Below are 18777 nucleotides of genomic sequence, written 5' to 3' on the forward strand. Positions count from 1 at the left end.
GTTATCCAGTCGACCACGATCTTCCGGACAGACAGGGAGCGCAAAACAGGAAACATATTGTCAATGTAAATTGTTGCAAGTAGAAAAATGTCATGATGACAAACCTAGTACAAATTCCAGTTTTGAGAATAGTACAAGCTTTGAAATGAAACAATGGACATATTGTCTAAAGGGTACATTCTAAGGTAAAACATATTGAAAATTTGGAGAGAAAAGACCAATATTTACGTAATTAGAATCAATTTACATTAGTGTTGTGACATCATGAAACAGAAAACACTAATTTTTAGTTCCGACGCCATGTTGATGACGTCACGATGTTTTTAAGGGTCAAATGTGGCATAAAATCATATCTCCAATTCATACTCTATTCGAATAGGAAAAAAAAATTGGGGGTTTAAGGACTCCTTGAAGAGCTACAGTGAATTTTATATAGGCATATTTTTGCCCACTTATGACTTATTTTGCGAGTTTGCACGCGCATGTCATGCACATTTGAATCGACGCGCATTTGCGTATTATTGGTCGTAAGAGTCTGAATGAGGTATCAAATTAATCAGAAGATCATGGACGATGGACAGACACAAAATAAATGACAACTCGAAGAGGCATAGCGATGGTAGGAGCAAGAACGCGCACGCATACCTGTGCGCGCGCAAATTTTTGACATGCTCAAAATGGCCTGAAACGTACCCAAACTTGACCACGGTTGATTTGGAAAATTTTAAAATTTTGACGCGCGCGTACGTGCGCGTCGTGACCTTTGCATGACCTCTGTTGACATGTCCTGATGACCTGTCATCTGAACTTGATATGATGCAAATATGAATGATTTATGATGATTAGTTGCGATGATATGATCAATAATTTAATTTTACAAAATGGCGCCTAGATGACGTCATCAGGATTTGATGACCTTGAAAAGTTTCGTTTCGCGATTCCACAATAATATCCATACATGACATGAAAATCAAGAAATTTGACAGGCCCGATTTTGAGATAACCTGGCGACAAAATTTGGCAATAAAAATAAATAAAGTAAAATCTGACGAATATAATAGGTGATCTGTCATATTCATGACAGACCACCTAAAAAAAAAAAAAAAAAAAAGAGAGTCAAGCGAGGTTTGAACCACCGACCCTAGCGTTACCAGGCAGATGCGTTATCCAGTCGACCACGATCTTCCGGACAGACAGGGAGCGCAAAACAGGAAACATATTGTCAATGTAAATTGTTGCAAGTACAAAAATGTCATGATGACAAACCTAGTACAAATTCCAGTTTTGAGAATAGTACAAGCTTTAAAATGAAACAATGGACATATTGTCTAAAGGGTACATTCTAAGGTAAAACATATTTAAAATTTGGCGAGAAAAGACCAATATTTACGTAATTAGAATCAATTTACATGAGTGTTGTGACATCATGAAACAGAAAACACTAATTTTTAGTTCCGACGCCATGTTGATGACGTCACGATGTTTTTAAGGGTCAAAAGTGGCATGAAATCATATCTCCAATTCATACTCTATTCGAATAGGAAAAAAAATTGGGGGTCAACGGACTCCTTGAAGAGCTACAGTGAATTTTACATAGGCATATTTTGGGCCACTTTTGACTTATTTTGCGAGTTTGCACGCGCGTGTAAGGCACATTTGAATTGACGCGCATTTGCGTATTATTGGTCGTAAGAGGCTGAATGAGGTATCAAATTAATCAGAAGATCATGGACGATGGACAGACACAAAATAAATGACAACTCGAAGAGGCATAGCGATGGTAGGAGCAAGAACGCGCACGCATACCTGTGCGCGCGCAAATTTTTGACATGCTCAAAATGGCCTGAAACGTACCCAAACTTGACCACGGTTGATTTGGAAAATTTTAAAATTTTGACGCGCGCGTACGTGCGCGTCGTGACCTTTGCATGACCTCTGTTAACATGTCCTGATGACCTGTCATCTGAACTTGATATGATGCAAATATGAATGATTTATGATGATTAGTTGCGATGATATGATCAATAATTTAATTTTACAAAATGGCGCCTAGATGACGTCATCACGATTTGATGACCTTGAAAAGTTTCGTTTCGCGATTCCACAATAATATCCATACATGACATGAAAATCAAGAAATTTGACAGGCCCGATTTTGAGATAACCTGGCGACAAAATTTGGCAATAAAAATAAATAAAGTAAAATCTGACGAATATAATAGGTGATCTGTCATATTCATGACAGACCACCTAAAAATTTTATTCCTTATTCCCCTCTTATGTTTCCCCTCCCTTCCCAAGTGAAATCATTATATAAATCTCAATCAATATGTCTGATTAAAGCTTTAATCAAAGCACATTCGTAATGGTAGCTTCATTTAAATGGAGTCTTAATAGTTGTGATCTGAAGCTGAAGGTGGACCTTATTCCTTTCAAGTCATTTGTAAGATTATTCCAGGCAATTGCACCTCTATATTCTAATCGCCTTTTCCCATAATTTGTTTTTACTTTGGGGATGCAAAGACTTTAATCCGATTGCGGGTTCTATAGTAATATATTTGTTAATTAAATCATCTACTTATATATTCTGGAACAGCTCCATACAAAATTTTGTGAATTAGCATTATCTTTCTCATTCTAAGTCTTTCAGTGACTTTGTCAATTTTTAATTGACGATGAGTCAATTGATTGATGAGTCAGACAGGTTTGTAAATCAAGGAGATTAACACTGTACCAGGGGAATGTGTTCTCCAAGTAAGCAAAATCCAATTTACCTCTTGTCACCATGAGGCTTAGCAGACACCTTGTAGCCCCACACAGTGTTGGCTCTAACTAGCTGTTTACAGTTAGAAAGCTTTGAATTGTGTAGGGTAATTAACACCTATTGCCCCAACACAATAGAGGCCAGAACTGTTCATCTCCTGTTAGATTTCTTTAGGCCATGTGCAGCCTACCGTGAACCCTGACATGATTATATTATATGTAAAATACTATGACCAACAGTGCCTACATGTACTTCACCAGATACCTTCCCTGTGGGCATTTGACTGAGACCTCTCTGTGGGTCACTCTGTTGTTTTTTTTTTTAAGTAATCATTTTTCCTGATGAAAGTATTTTCAATTCCCTACAGTAATCTAGACTGATATTGTTTGTTAGATATTAAATCTCCTCTTGATGCATGATAGTTGCTGAAATATTTCTTTTTTTTTCATTTTCAGATGTGAATGAATGTTTCAATGACCCCTGTCTAAATGGGGGTACTTGCAATGATCTGGTTGACATGTATCAGTGTGAGTGTGTCATCGGATTCGCTGGTGTCAACTGTGAAGAAGGTCTGTAATATACCTTATTGAGCTCTTACTTTGATTCACTTTTGATTTACAAATCTCTCGGAAAGAATGTCACAGTGCATGAAAATCATGTCTTGGCCATCCTTTGGTCCACAGCCCCACATTCTGCCTGCTGAATCCATGCTCAGTTGCCAAGCAACTCCCGAACCAAATGTAAAGCAGATTACACACTATCGTGTTATGGATGTTAATGTTAAAGATGTTAAACTCATTTTGTTTTATTCAGGAAAAAGCATCACTGTCCACCATACATGGATGCAGTTTGGTGGTGATCCATTGATTGTCGTAAAGATCACAAGCCTACTGGTCATAAGATGATTAAGATTATGACTTTTTTTGAAGTGACCTCTTGCTCCTATACGTTGTATATTTTATCAAACTCTGATTTTTGTAGAATTGCTTTTAATTGTAAAACCCATGTCAAACGAATGAAAATGTCATATAGGATAAAGTCCTGAGTGTTCTACTCTACAGTGCAGAAATCAGAAAAAAAAAATCACTGTATCGGGAAGAACACAGAAATTTGATGTAGAAAACAGATTGTAATTAATTTGGATTAGACATTTATCGTATGTCTTCTGAGTAGTCAAAACAGAAGAGTTTTATGCAGAAGAAAATACATTGCCACCATAATGAATGCATGAAGCTACATTGAAATTCACTCCATGTATATTACTGAGTTAATCAAAACATATATCGACTACTTTCAGATGATCGCCCTCAACTGGAGATCGTCCGAATCTGGAGCGATGCTATCACCGTCTACTGGACTGTGCTCATCGAGGTCGAGTGGTTCAGGTTTGAGTATCGGAAGGCTAACGATTCAGAGTGGATCACTAGTGACCTTATGAGCGGAGAAAGACGTCTGTACAGTCTTATTGGTCTTGAGAGTGAGACCATCTATGAACTGCAGCTTGTGATGAGGAGGGCTGTAGGGGGAGCGTCGCCACCACTGTACCGATCACAGTTGTGACTTGTCAAAGAGGTTTCAGTGGAGAAAACTGTTCCCAAGGTAACTGCATGAGAAATTCTAATTTTTGCTTGAAAGCACAGATTTAAAATGGGGGAAATGATTCATGAGACACAGTGTGAGGCGCCACTTACTTATCAAAACAAGATCTCAAAAGTTTAGAGAGAGAGAGCCATGTTAGATATTAGGTTCAATACGAAATGCTCTTTTCAAACTGCATAGAAACGGGGGCTTTTTCATAGTGCTGTTCTTAACGAATTCACACTAGACTGATGACCCTTTCTTGTACTAATAGAGATAAACCCTCATCAAATCTTCACAAATGTCAAACTTGCATTCAGATGGTTGTTAACATTAAGAATTCGGAGCTAAGGAGATGAGATTTCAAATTACCATTACTTACAATCATCTTTGAAACACCACCCCAGAAGGATATAGCCACTGCCTGTTTTTTGTTTTGATTGATACTGGTGATATACAGTGTTGGATTATATATTAAATACTAATAACAGTAGATGTGGGTCCCGGGGGCCGTTTCATAAAGCTGTTCGTAAGTTAAGAGCGACTTTAAGAACGACTGGTGAACCTTTCTTACACGCTAAACCATCGCCAATGGTGTATATCGTTTACCAAATGAAAGGATCACCAGTCGTTCTTAAAGTCGTTCTTAACTTACAAACAGCTTTATGAAACACCCACCTGTTATTATTAGAAATAAATATATCTCTCTCGCTTCCAGCTTCTATTGGTTTTCCTACAATAAAGTTTAAAGGATGCATGTGAAGTATGAACGTGTCAGTTTGGGGAAAATAAGATAAAAAAGTGAAAACTTGTGAAAGGTATTGTAATTGTTTATGTATTCTTCTCCTTATTTGTTACAACGTACATTAAATGTATATTTGCATATGCAGTAATGTTTATATATATTTGTAACAATGTTTGAAAACCTAGATGCAACAGACCTGCCATTCAACATACAAATCCAGACAGCTCGGACCAACTCTCTCACGGTGACTTGGGATGCGGACTTCACCCCTCCCACCAACAACCGGATCCAGCTCCAGTATCGACGCTATGGAACCACCACCTGGATACCCGGACCAAGGGTTGTCGATGTCTCCCAGGGCATAGCCGATATTCCTTCCCTGAGAGGAAACGAGTACTACGAGGTCAGGATCTATGTAGGAGATCTGGACATACAGCTTTTTAATTACTCCTTGGTTAACAGGTTCTATACGTGTGAGCCCAACCGGGTTGGACCAAACTGTGAAAATGGTGGGTAAATGTGTTGTCTTAGTAGGTGGTTTCAAATTTGGTGTTGATGCTGGTGTTGGTATAGAAAACAAAATGGATTGCCATCCCTAAGTCCAGCATCTAATCTGTGTTTACAAGAATGAGCTAAATCACATTGATAAAGCCAAACTTTGTGAGATTTGTTCCAAAATCATCTTTATTTTAGACTAATGCTGTGAAAATGATCATCCATTAGTGGAGCGTTGTGGCCCAGTGGATTAGTCTTCGGACTTTGAAACAGAGGGTCGTGGGTTCGAATCCCAGCCATGGCGTAATTTCCTTCAGCAAGAAATTCGTCCACGTTGTGCTGCACTCGACCCAGGTGAGGTAAGTGGGTACCTGGCAGGAATTTATTCCTTGAAATACCATCGCGCTGTAAAAGGCTGCGGGGCTAAAGCCAGGTTAATAATATCCAATGGAGCGCATAGGGACGCATTTGGCAGTGATATGCGCTATATAAGCATGTTGGTATTATTATTATTATTATTATCCATTTTGCTGATTTAAGTTACCAAAAATGCATCCTCCAATTAGACTCCATTGCACAGTTATAGATGAATCATGGGGGATACGGATAAAACCTATGTGAAATCTTGAGCTTCTGATGTAAGAAGAACAACCCAACTACATCCAAACAAAATAATGACATACTTTAGATGGGCTACCATTCAGTAATCAGACTCAAATCTATCGGATTTTTATAACAAACTCCAACCCTATATATCTGAATGATTTCATAATTTTTTATTTATTGTCACCCGTTCCTCTTGGTGATGAATTTTCTCTTTCCAATTACTTTCTGTCCAATTACCTGTAAATGTATTTTTTTCCAAGGATAGAATCAGATTCATCACTTAGAAAAAAAATCCTGTAAAATTTTATTCAAATGATATTTCATTGTCTTTTATAGAATACCGGATCTGTACTATTTGGGGAGATCCCCACTACATCACCTTTGATCAAGTCTCGTACAACTACCAGGGAGACTGCGAATACACCCTGGTAACCGATGACTGCATGGCCTCAGAGAACCCTGGCACCTTACAGAGCTTCCATCTGTGGAGTGACAATGTGAAGCGTTTGCCCTCGGACAGGGTGGCTTACCTTCGAGAGATCGGGCTGGAGCTGGATGGGACGTTGTTTACTGTTGAGAGAGACCATGTCCTCAGGATTGATGGAATCAACGTGACACCCCCACTGAGGTCTGGACAGGTGTTTATTTTCTACACCGGATCACATACAGTAAGTATCTATTGAAGACCTTTGTTTACTTTAGTCCCATGTCATCATATCTACATTTGTGTGTAGAATTGGGTTTCAATATGTTGGAGTGAATATTGATGATGTATAAAAATGTTATAAGCTTTAACCCATTAGAGATTGAGCAGTTATATATTGTCGCTGGTGCTGTTAAAACCTTGTATCTCACATATTTAGAATACTGAGAGCAGCTCATAAAAAGCTTTATGAATAAATGTGGAAATAGTAGCAACATCAATTACCTAATTCCTGTAGATAATTCTTTATAAGCACAAGAACATTGTCATAACTGTCATAACTCTGAAATATAACTTTTCTCTAGCTGTCCTGTTTACGTCTTGACGTATAGAATTTAAACATCTCTTATGATATTTTGGCTATGATCTACAAATAGTAGCTATGTCACAAGGCTTCCTTTATAAGGTAAACCTTTAATGCACTGGCAATATCTCTGTATATTTCAATACAAAAGCAACAGTTTGAGTGATATCGATCTTATTTTAGAGCTGGCATGTTTATTAGTTTGGATTAATCTTCATCATTTTACTTTTATTTCACTTACCTGGGCTCCCAATACTTGCGATAGATTCAAATCAAACTCAAACCAACATTGATCTATAATTGTGTCGTTAAATGATATGAATTTCAGATCAGAGGTGCACTTTGAATCTATTGTAACTCTTTGTAAGGCAGCGTCCTGTGCTTAATAGCATGTTATTTGGAAAAAAAGAAGTTATTTTACTCTTCTTTTTCTTTGAAAGATCATTGCAACTGACTTTGGACTACGCATAAAATATGATGGAGGGTTTAGAGCTGAAATCACACTTCCAGATACATACAAGAACATTACTTGCGGTCTGTGTGGTACATATGATGACCTGCAGGATAATGAGTATACTAAGAAAAATGGTCTAGTGGTAAGTAATTTGCGAATATAACTTCTTTACTTTTATTAAGCTAAATTTATTTTTTTAGTGGTTGTACCTGATGAATTCAAGCCTCCTAAATAGAATACTTTTATCTGTTTGAGGCCTGCCTATAGTGTCGGTAAATATTAAATAGCCTGATTTGTATTTGACTCTTATTCTGCAAATGCAGGGAGCATTATTTTCTAAATCACTGATAAATTCTTTGAATTGAACTGATTTAACTATCCTTGTGTCTCTTTGGTAAATATATACAGTATATATTGTTGTTTCTATGTATATGTTTGTTTCTTACTTGTTATTCTGTCTTGCTTTTTTTTTCTATTTACACTCATGTTTTTTAATGTGAATTTCGGAGGATAAATAAATACAAAATACAAATACAAATCTGTCAAGGCTTTGCACTCCTTTTCAATGACCTCTTTATGATTGCTATCATGTATCTTCATAAAGTCTGTTATGAAACTTTTCTTAAAGATTTAATCATAAATTAAAAAGTCATATGTAGATATCCCTCTCCAATTCTGTGTTTAATTAAAAGAACATGACTTATCCAGGATGGTTTTCATAAAGCTGTTCATAAAGTTACACTGGTCAGGGACATACTCGTAGGTGCTAAGTCAGCTACATGCGTATATATCGTTTAGCACAAAAAAGGGTCACAAGTTGTGTGGAGAGTCATTCACAACTTACAAACAGCTTTGTGTAATTAATGCCCTGGGGCTCTAAGCCTAAACTTCTGTACTGTTCACATACCAAAACAATAACCAACAAAAACAAACAACTGAAATAACAGATTTAAAATCTTTTCGCAACATGTGTTTTATGATAGTATTTCATTTTTATCCCACGATTAACTCAAACTTTGAAAATTATTTATCTCTAGATTTACAGAATTATATGCAACTTTATAGTTTTTTTTCAGTTTCTGTTACATGTATAAGGGGAAGATCATTACGGGTTTGATTTACTTATATATAAATACTTTATATCACTTTCTGTAGGTGACATCTGCCCGTGAGTTTGCCAATAGTTGGACTCGATCTGATTGTGATATTCCATTACAAGATGATACTCCATGCTTGGATGATGGAACAAGGACTCAGGCAGAGGAACTCTGTAGCATTCTTATCGATGAAGGTGGTGAGTTGTAAATGAAAACAGCAAGATTTTCATTATTTATTGAATTGATTAAACTCACATTACGTCAAACCCCCGTTTGGAGAAAGACCACAGTTCAGATTGCAAACTGCGGTTCCAGACCCCAATTTTCATTTGGAATCTCACAAACATTTCCAAGCCCCGATAAACCCTTCTTTGCCAGGTAATCCCCGTTCACCTCCACAGGCCAGTAAATAAGCGTTGAGCCAAGGACGAAATAATAAACAACAGCTGCTATTACGTAAGACTTCTCTGCCTGTAGTAGGACCTTCGGAATGATATTATTGTATTCGATATTTCATCACGTTTTCAAAGGCATGTTGTATTCAGAAATCCAATGTTAGTCCATTTTCCATTTCCGAGTACTTGGAGAAGAGAATTGATTGAGGGATGTTGGGGTATAGTGTTCTCAAATGGAGGTTTTTTGTCATGCAATTGTATTTGTCCAGGGCCCCATCTTACAAAGAGATACTCTTGATCCAATCAATCTCAACTGTATGGAAATCCATCCATACCATAATATTTTTTTCTACAGGAAATTAGCACATTCTCCTTAGTAAACAAAGAGAATCACACTGAATTTTCTGGATAATGCTAAATGTATGCATATACATCATATCGAGAAAATAATTTGAACAAACATACATTTTAGATGCTGATGTTGCTGGCCGTCCATATATAGTTGTGGTTGATTGGATCAATCGTAACTCTTTGTAAGACGGGGCCCAGACTTAAAAGGGATGAATTGACTTAAAAGGGGATGAAACCTTTGAAATAAGTAGGCTTTCGTCCAAACCGAAAAATCAAAGAAATAGATCAATGAAAGTTTGAGAAAAATCGGACAAACAATGAGAAAGTTATGAGCATTTGAATATTGCAATCACTAATGCTACGGAGATCCTCCCATTGACAATGCGATCAAGGATGTGTGATGTCACATGTGAACAACTTTCTCTGTGATGGACTGTAAAATACCCCCAAAATGTCTCTTTTTACTTTTTCTTATGTGATATGAACTCTTTATCCATGATGTATTCTTTAAAAATCTATATTACATGCTCTCCTATAGAAAAAACACAAGATCTACTGATAAATGTGATAAAAGAAGCAATTTAAGTGAAATATATACTAAAGTAATGGGGGGAGTTGTTCACAGGTGACATGACGCATCTTTGTCGCATTGCCAATGTGAGGATCTCCATAGCATCTATATTACATGCTCTCCTATAGAAAAAACACAAGATCTACAGATAAATGTGATAAAAGAGGTAATTTAAGTGAAATATATACTAAAGTAATGGGGGGAGTTGTTCACAGGTGACATCACACATCTTTGTCGCATTGCCAATGTGAGGATCTCCATAGCATTAGTGATCGCAATATTCAAATGCTCATAACCTCCTCATTATTTGTCAAATCTTTCTCAAACTTTCGTTGATCTATTTCTTTGATTTTTCAGTTTTCACACAAGCTATCTCGTTCTAAAAGTTTCATTCTCCTTTAGCAAAAGTATAAAAAGGGAAATTGACTATAAACATGTACCCACAGAAGGATGACTGAAGAGAAAGTACTGGCCCATATCATCATCTTGAGTTCATCTTTGTATTGATAATAGGGATTAACTCCATGCTCAACATGAGTTGACATAATCCCTCCTGTCCCAGATTGATTTTAGGGTGCAACCTTATTATATGTGTGGGGGGGGCGTTGGTTTGCAAGTCACAATAACTTAATTGGTTCATTGTAAATTAAAGCTGGATATCTACACTGTACAATGTAATGCACACATCCCTATTGTGTATGTGTGTACTTTACTTACGATAGACTTAACGCACTCTGTATTGTAATGAAATGATACATCAGTTGAAGGTGGCAGTCTCTAGTCAAACAAAGTGATCAATGAGTAAAGATATTTCCAGGATCTGACATAACACCAAGATTATTTGAAGATTAATTGATTGCATGGATTTGCCTTTTATTCTGCCCTTAAAGGTGTACTTGGTGAATGCTTCGGTGTCGTCGATCCGGCTATGTACTACGATGCCTGCGTGTACGATCTGTGTTTTACTCTCCCGGAGGATGATCTGCTCTGTGCTGACGTCGATTCTTATGCATCGGCATGTAGGGAGGCTGGAGGAGTTCCTGGAAACTGGAGAGCAGAGCTTACTCAGTGTGGTATGATGATGATAATAATAGATATAGATAATAATATTAGATAGCCAAGACAGATAGCCAAGCGCGATTGGTCCATAGCGCGTCACGTGATATGATCAAAATCAATGTATTTTCCCAGCCGGTCCACCTTCGATGAATATATTGACCAACCGGTCCATGAATATATTTTTATACGTGTATGGCGCCCTCTTGTGGATTAGATGTTACCATGCATTATCGGCCTGCCTTGGGTCCTGGACCTGGACTGGGCTTAGGGCTAGGCCTAAACAAAGTTGATTTGATTAGTAAAGGGTCATTCACTGCGTTAGACTAACGTTACTTAGATATCTATAGATCAAGATCTAAGGTTAGATCCATACCAGTTCAATCAATCACTGTGAATATCATAAACATGCTGCACGCATCGTAAGACCTAACTTTATCTTCATCATTAGAGGCTATCTAATATAACAGATATTGACTGATGGGATGTGTAAACAAAAACATTCTTTGGACCACCTAAAGGATTAATATTTTCCCTCGTGATCATATTTTCCCTCAGCGCTGCGCGCTTTGGGAAAATATAACCCCTCGGGAAAATACAAATCCGGCGGTCCAAAGAATGTTTATATTACACACCCCATCAGTCAATATCTGTATATTATGATTTTAATAATAATATATTTCATTTGTATAGTGCAGCTACTATAATTGCATATTGTACTCTGCTGCACTTGATAATTGGTGTCATATTATTACCTTGGCTGTAGCTTAGCTGCCGTATAGGCGCTAAAGCATTCAAGGAATATATCCTTCTGGGTACCCATTTACCTCGCCTGGGTTGAGTGCAGCAAAATGTGGGTAAATTTCTTGCTTAAGGAAAACACACCATGGCTGGGATTCGAACCCATGTCCCTCTGATTGAAAGACGAGAGTCGTAACCACTAGACCACGACGCCCCACTAATATTATGCATTTACATAGTGCTGTCTATTAAAAAATGTTCTATTCCGAGACAAAGTGGGTAATTGGAGGCTTGTACATTCCTGTTAGGAGTGTATGAGGTCAACAATCATGTACTAAGATGCTTGTTTACTAAATCAAAGATATACACGTTCTCCCATTTCTTTTTTCCCCTCCTTTTTTTTTTTACAGAGGTGACTTGTCCTGTCAACTCAACCTTCCTGACTTGTGCCAGTGGTTGTCAACCTGCCTGTTATGACATGAACCTCCAGTCTAACTGCCCGGTGTCCTGTATCGAGGCATGCGTTTGTGACGAGGGTCTAGTCTTGGATGGTGATAAGTGTGTTGACCCTCAAAACTGCGGTTGTTTGGGGCCACTTGGTGAATACCGCTCCGTAAGTAGACAAGTAGATAATCATAATATACGACTGCTCAAAGCTAAAAAAAGAAGTTTGCAAAATCAATATTTGGTTTCCTATGTAATTTAGACAGGGCAGACCTTGAACAAAAAAAAATCATAATTAAATAACTTTTAGAATTGTTTAATTAGAGCCAATATGAAGTACTTAATAAGTGGAAAAACAAAAAAAGATCAGACTCTCTGAATGTGGCAACTTTACCAAAAGGCAGTGCCACATTTTTTAATCTGGAATCTTGCAAGTGTCTTTTCATGCTAATGATCACATTTCAACTTATAAAAAACAATACAGAGTTCGGGAAACCTATTGTGAAAGGTTTATGTCTTAAAGCGGGATATTCCACTGAAAGGCATGGCACCGACCTCTGATAAGTTGCCTAAAGAGAAACAGGGTTCTGAGATTGAAGTTCACTCAAACATAAGGTGCACAAACTCTGCAAAATTTACTTTAACAACAAATAGAAAAAACAGTTCTAAATATTTCTTGTCTGTGCTTAGCCTGGGGAAACGTGGACTTCTAATGACTGCAGTATGAAGTGTGCCTGTTCTGGAGGGACCGTTCAATGTTCCAGTGGACCTTGCGGAAATAACGAGGAGTGCACCATCAAGAGAGGGGTCAGAGACTGTTACTGCGAAGATGAATACTCTAGAGATGATAATCAAGAATGCGTGAGAGGTAAACATAACCATTCCTCTTCTCCTTATTGATCGTTTCTAAATATGCCAATTTCCTACATCTGACAGTTGTTGTCAGATGGTGTTAGGCAGCCACAAGTTTGATCTCAACATGTCAGTATTTGTAGATTTATCTAAGAACAAGGCTTAGTAATGAATAAAGAAAGTCAAATATATGTATGTACTTTTTTTCTCGGGACTATATTTTTGGAAAACACTGTATGTTATACAATCTCAAAACAAAGCCTCCCACTTGGTCTAATTTGATTCTATTAGAGAAAATATTCTTGAAGACTTAAGTGGTGAATAAACCAATTTTGAAGTTTTTTAAATGGTGAATAAACAAATTTTTTATGCTGTTCTTAAAGGTCTTACATGCATACACTGATTTATCTCTCACCTTTTATCGTCTTTACCTGATTTTAGACCCAGGACGTTGTGTTGTTCGTGGGGATCCCCATTACCGGACCTTCGACCGTCACCGCTACGACTTCCAAGGCGATTGCGAATACACTCTGATCAGACCTTGCAACCACGACAACAGCAGTCTTGAGGACTTCCATCTCTGGGGCAACAACCGAAAGAACAGTCCTTCTGATAGAGTGTCCTACATGAGAGGCTTTACTCTGGAGTATAATGGGACGTCGTACAGGGTGGAGAGTGGGAATAAGGTGTTTTTCAACGGGAGGAGACTCTCAGGTTCTCTCTTCAGCTATGGCAATGATGTCAGGATACAGTGGGACAGTGAGTACCTGGTAAGTGTGTGTTTCGTTTGATGTTAGAGAAGGTAGAATAGAAGACATTCGCAAATTGAAGACACTTGCTCATAGTCGTCCGATACTATACTATACCGACCATATTTCCAGGATGTTGAAGCCTTTATGATTTGCAATATAGTAATAATGATTGAACAGGGGAAAAAATTTTATTACAAGCATTTTGTGCCTGCACCATAATCAGGAATGTATTGGTTTATTTTAATAGAAACATGTTTGTTACATGTATATTTTGAACAGTACTTGGTGACCTCTTTTGGATTGCAAGTAGTTTATGACGGCAAGCACACTGCAGATATAGACCTGAGCTATGATTATTGGACCAAGACATGCGGCCTATGCGGTACCTTTGATGGCGATGATGGCAACGAATACAGACGCCAAGATGGGTCGCAGGTAAGGAGGTTATTTTGTTGTTTAGGTTGATGTATTTGCAAAAGAGTGACCAGATTTTTCATTAAGCGCTTAACTATTTATCACTAGCCCTAGAAATATATTATACAAAATACAATTTGATACAATTTTCCATTAATATCACATCTATTTTCTTGATTTGATTTGATTTATATCTGCATTCACATCAGTTTCAGAATTATAAAATACATGTATACAATATACATGTACAAAGGGAATACTTATAACAAAATAACAGAGCTACCAAGTCTCACGCATTGTGCGTGAGACTCACGCATTCAGGGTCCGTCTCACGATCTCACGCATGGCACCCATTTTTCTCACGCATCGGGACCCGACAGAAAAAAAGAGAAAAGTAGCATTATTCCCCAGATTATACGACTGGCCGACTGCCTTCACGTCTATCCCGGCACGCGAGACGAATCAAAAGTGCAGTCAGCGCACAGCTAGTATACGTGATATGATGAATAGCGTGCGTGCATCGCATGGTTTTGAAGCCCATATCTCATGTGCGCGCGCGTTGCGTGCGCACCTTTTCGCAACGTTCGAGTGTAAGTACTGGCCGCGTGCACAGAGACGTCGAGTCATGAAAATCTCACGAATTACATTTTTTTGAACTTGGCATCTCTGAAATAATAATAGTCATATAGTATAAATAGTGTAAATAAATATCAACAAACTGTATAATACATTTTTTAAAACAAGATCATGTAAAGGAATGCAGGAGACCGCCATCGTAAGCGTTCAGGCTTGATGATAATAGAGGCCTTGTAAAAGGTACAATATGTAGTTCTTCATTGATCAAGTGGGTGCACAAAACTTATTAAAAGGAAAATGCTTCAAAATGACGCCTATGAGAATCATGTAATTCAGTTGTCAGCAGGTTAACATAACTAAGATTACACACTCGTATTTGTAAATTAGAGCATTCCTGAACTCCTTGCATCTTGTAATGATAAGTTTAGATAACTGCATCAGTGATTTTTTTTCCTCTCCTCTCCACTCTCTCTCTTTCTTTCAATTTAGACACCATACTTGACGGTATTCACCCAGGACTGGGTCGTTGACCCCTCCACCTGCAATGGGGAATCCCCTGAACCACCTGTGTGTGAAGGAGACACATATGACGATGCACTGGACCTCTGTTATATTTTCAGCTACATCGATAGTAAGTCTTTATCCTATGCTTTATTTTCTTATGTTCAACTCAGCCATCAGCATAACTAGGCCACCATGTTTAGTTGTTTCATTCATTTTCTTAAACATGGCAAACCTTGAATTACAAAGTTCTTGTTCCAGTGCGTTAAGACGTAAGGGTGCTTGCAATGAAATCTTAAATATCATTGAAATTAGGAGGACAGACTGAGCCCCCCCCCCTTCCTCTGTTGGTGAAGGATTGAAATGATGAATTGGTTAAGTTGATCAAGAAATAGCAATTAGGAAGATTATATGTAATACATGTATAAATACTGGATGCAGGGGGAGATTAAATAATGAAGTCTATATTTTGTGGCTTACTCAAGCATCTCCTGAGATTTGCATCAGTCTGAAAAGAAATGGTCTTTTACAAACTCTTGTTTTTGGTTTGATTGTAGAATTTTATTTTTCACAGTACATTTATAGTACGTACAAAAGTTAGTCCAATTAGTTTTGAATTTGAAGTCAGAATGATAATTTTGGCTTATTACTAAGGACCTAACTCGCTTGAAGATATATTGTGGGGTTTCTTGAATCACACAAATAGTGTAGGTAACCCTAACCCGTCAACTTGTCTTTTCTATGTACGTCAACAGGTCCTCTGTCCGAGTGCTTTGACTATGTATCTCCTCGGGATATCTATGAGGACTGTGTCTATGACTCATGTGCCCTCGGTCCTGACTTTGATATATGTGACTACATCCAGGAATATGCCTTGATCTGTATGGATGAAGGCATCGATCTGGGAGATTGGAGATCGGAGGTTCCAGAGTGTGGTAAGTTCAGATTGAATTCAGAAGCTGTTGTGCTATTTTTTCCCACAACTTTAAGGATGTTCGACAATTAAAGTTAAGTCCATGTCGCGATGTTTGCGAAAGTGGAAATTAAGGTATCAAGACACTATTGGGAGATTTGTGAAATTTCATTGAATGTCACAAGGTCACATTAAGTTCAATCCGTATATTAAAACAGGTCCAAGGATGTAGCCAGTGGTGAGTGCTCATGCAAGTCATGTGATTACGTCTTAATGCCATGCAATCTTTCAGCCATGCAGATTTGGGTGCAGCACTGTGCATGTCTTGATATTGCACGGCACTGTATTGTGGGTGCATCATGTATCCCTTACGTAAAAAATCAAGACACCATCTGAAGTGCATTGTTCTTCTAAGGAAAGGTTATGGGAAGAATTTTGATGCATTTTACTCGGGTAGTAGATGTGCCTGTGGTGTCATAATAGAAAGCAGATGTAATTTCTTCATTTGTACAAATATGGAGGGAATCAAACTTTCCACTACAAATTTTATTCTGTCATTCTATTCTGTCAATCCATTTCATGGAATAGATTACGCACACCTATGATTTGTGATATTATAGGATACCGGTATATTTTATTGCAAATTGCACTCATCTATGACTCCTGCAATATTTATTTTTAGCCTCAATGCAATACACACAATATATGAACAGGAACCACTATTATTATTAATGTCATAATTATTATTCTTATTGAAAGCATTATTTGTATTGTATTATTATTAGTGTTATTGTTATTATCATTTTTAACCTACTTCTAGCTATAACTTGCACTGGAGGTAAAGTGTACCAGACCGGAGCCAGCGCATGTCAACCGACCTGTGGGTTCCAGCCCTCTGGCCCCTGCACCCGCCCCTCATACGACAGGTGCGTCTGTCCAGACGGCCTGGTAGAGGATGGAGACCGGTGTGTTGACCCTAACGAGTGCGGGTGTGATTTCTTCTACGGAGGAGAGAACATCCACATGGAGGTAAAAAGTGAACAGTATTGAATAATTTTTAACTCATTGCCTGCTTTGTTCGACTTGAGTCACATACTTGTACAGAAGACTTCCAAGTTTGACTCAAAGTATGCTCTAATTAATAAAATAATGCCCCTGAAATGCTAGTTTTTGTTTCACATACTCTAGATAAGCATCTGATCAAATTTATTGATAAAAAAATTCAACATCACATTTATTTTCTTATGTATTCTGTTGTTTTCTAAATTTCTTATGTATTTCTCTGTTTTTTGACTTTTTTTTTATTGTTTTTTCAATGGAAATTGTGGGGGACTTTATTTTGACCATAAAAAAGATAAAATTAATTGATTTTAAGCAGTAAAAGTAAAAATAATGATACATTTATGAATTTTGGATAAAAACACTATTTGCATTGGATTTGTACACAAATTCACGTTTTTGAGTAATTTTGGGTCTGCATGCACTAACGAAATGTTGCTTATTTTCGGAACCACGTACCCGGGGGTCACAATTTTGGTCTCAAAAGTTGCGCGAGACTTGAAAGTAAAAAGTCAGCAAGCGACGCGGTCAAAAAAATTTGCACGGCAGATTTATCGCGAAAAATGTAGAGGGGGGCTGAATCAGCCCCCCCTCCAGTCTTTTTAGGGTTAGATTGTACTTTGAAAGCATTGTTGCACAGGAGTGATTCGGCCATGGCAGGTAAAGACTTAAAGCGTAATGTAGTTTGTAGTGTCATTTAATTTTGGGAGATGTGAATAATGAATAATATTGACTATAGAATATAAAATAGATTATAAGTTGATTATGAATTGATAATAAGGTTTTATGCATCATTTGTAGTAGACTAATGGGGAGTTTCAAGAAACATGTTTGATTGTAAATCAACCTTAATATGCAACCATTCTTTGGACATCGCACACACATTCAGCTGCAAGAATCGTAAGGAGGGAGATAATGCAGAAGGAGACCAAGAAGAAACTCCCTTACTCTAACACTACAGTAGGAATAGAGTATAAACTTGTCAAGATATAAATTTGTCAAGACATAAACAGTTCTTCTCAGAGCAACTAATTACTCATGTAAGATTACAAACAGTCCTTTTGAGGACTACCACATGGTGATTTACAGCACACCCTTCTATCGTCATCTTGTCTTTCCTATTTTCATTATTGCATTCCGTCTAGTCTCGCTCTGAATGGATCAGTGATACCTGCGACCGCCGTTGTACCTGTACCGGAATCACCCTGACCTGTTCTGACATAGAGTGCGGAGAGTATGAAGAATGCATCATCAAGGGCGGGGTCAGGGACTGCTACTGCTTTGACAGATTCACCCGCAACGAGGACGATATATGTGTCAGAGGTTTGTCTAAATGCTTGCTTGATTCTTATGAATCTAACCTTTATGTATATTGCTCTGTCTGTCTGTCTCTCTTTCTCTCTTAG

General features: G+C 37.7%; 3 protein-coding genes across 3 annotated transcripts in view; all 3 read left to right on the forward strand.

Annotated features, from left to right (window-relative positions):
• LOC121406897 (protein eyes shut homolog) overlaps positions 1–4324 on the forward strand; it is a 52164-nt gene extending 47840 nt beyond the window's left edge. The window contains exons 29-30 of the mRNA XM_041597769.1: positions 3220–3333; positions 4062–4324. Of these exons, the coding sequence (XP_041453703.1) occupies positions 3220–3333; positions 4062–4324 (377 nt within the window). The remainder of the gene's footprint in view (positions 1–3219; positions 3334–4061) is intronic.
• Positions 4325–5256: 932 nt separating this feature from the next.
• On the forward strand, positions 5257–15588 carry LOC121406898 (zonadhesin-like). Its single transcript, XM_041597770.1, has 10 exons — positions 5257–5596; positions 6525–6856; positions 7636–7791; positions 8805–8943; positions 10954–11136; positions 12271–12473; positions 12995–13172; positions 13598–13926; positions 14188–14343; positions 15388–15588. Exons 1-10 carry the CDS (start codon positions 5257–5259, stop codon positions 15586–15588), a joined length of 2217 nt encoding a protein of 738 aa, XP_041453704.1.
• Positions 15589–16160: 572 nt separating this feature from the next.
• Positions 16161–18777, forward strand: part of LOC121406899 — a 165992-nt gene continuing 163375 nt past the window's right edge. Inside the window, 3 exon segments of the mRNA XM_041597771.1 lie at positions 16161–16334; positions 17133–17341; positions 18517–18694. Of these exon segments, the coding sequence (XP_041453705.1) occupies positions 16283–16334; positions 17133–17341; positions 18517–18694 (439 nt within the window). The 5' untranslated portion in view covers positions 16161–16282.

Source organism: Lytechinus variegatus, chromosome 2 (genome assembly GCF_018143015.1).
Source record: "Lytechinus variegatus isolate NC3 chromosome 2, Lvar_3.0, whole genome shotgun sequence".
Taxonomy (NCBI): Eukaryota; Metazoa; Echinodermata; class Echinoidea; order Temnopleuroida; family Toxopneustidae; genus Lytechinus; species Lytechinus variegatus.

Bases quoted from the DNA above. Each gene is read 5' to 3' on its own strand.
- LOC121406898 (XM_041597770.1), top strand. From the start codon at position 5,257: ATGTTTGAAAACCTAGATGCAACAGACCTGCCATTCAACATACAAATC. The intron at 11,137-12,270 runs GTATGATGATGA...TTTTTTTTACAG, and splicing joins AGCAGAGCTTACTCAGTGTG to AGGTGACTTGTCCTGTCAAC. The intron at 13,927-14,187 runs GTAAGTGTGTGT...TATTTTGAACAG, and splicing joins AGTGGGACAGTGAGTACCTG to TACTTGGTGACCTCTTTTGG.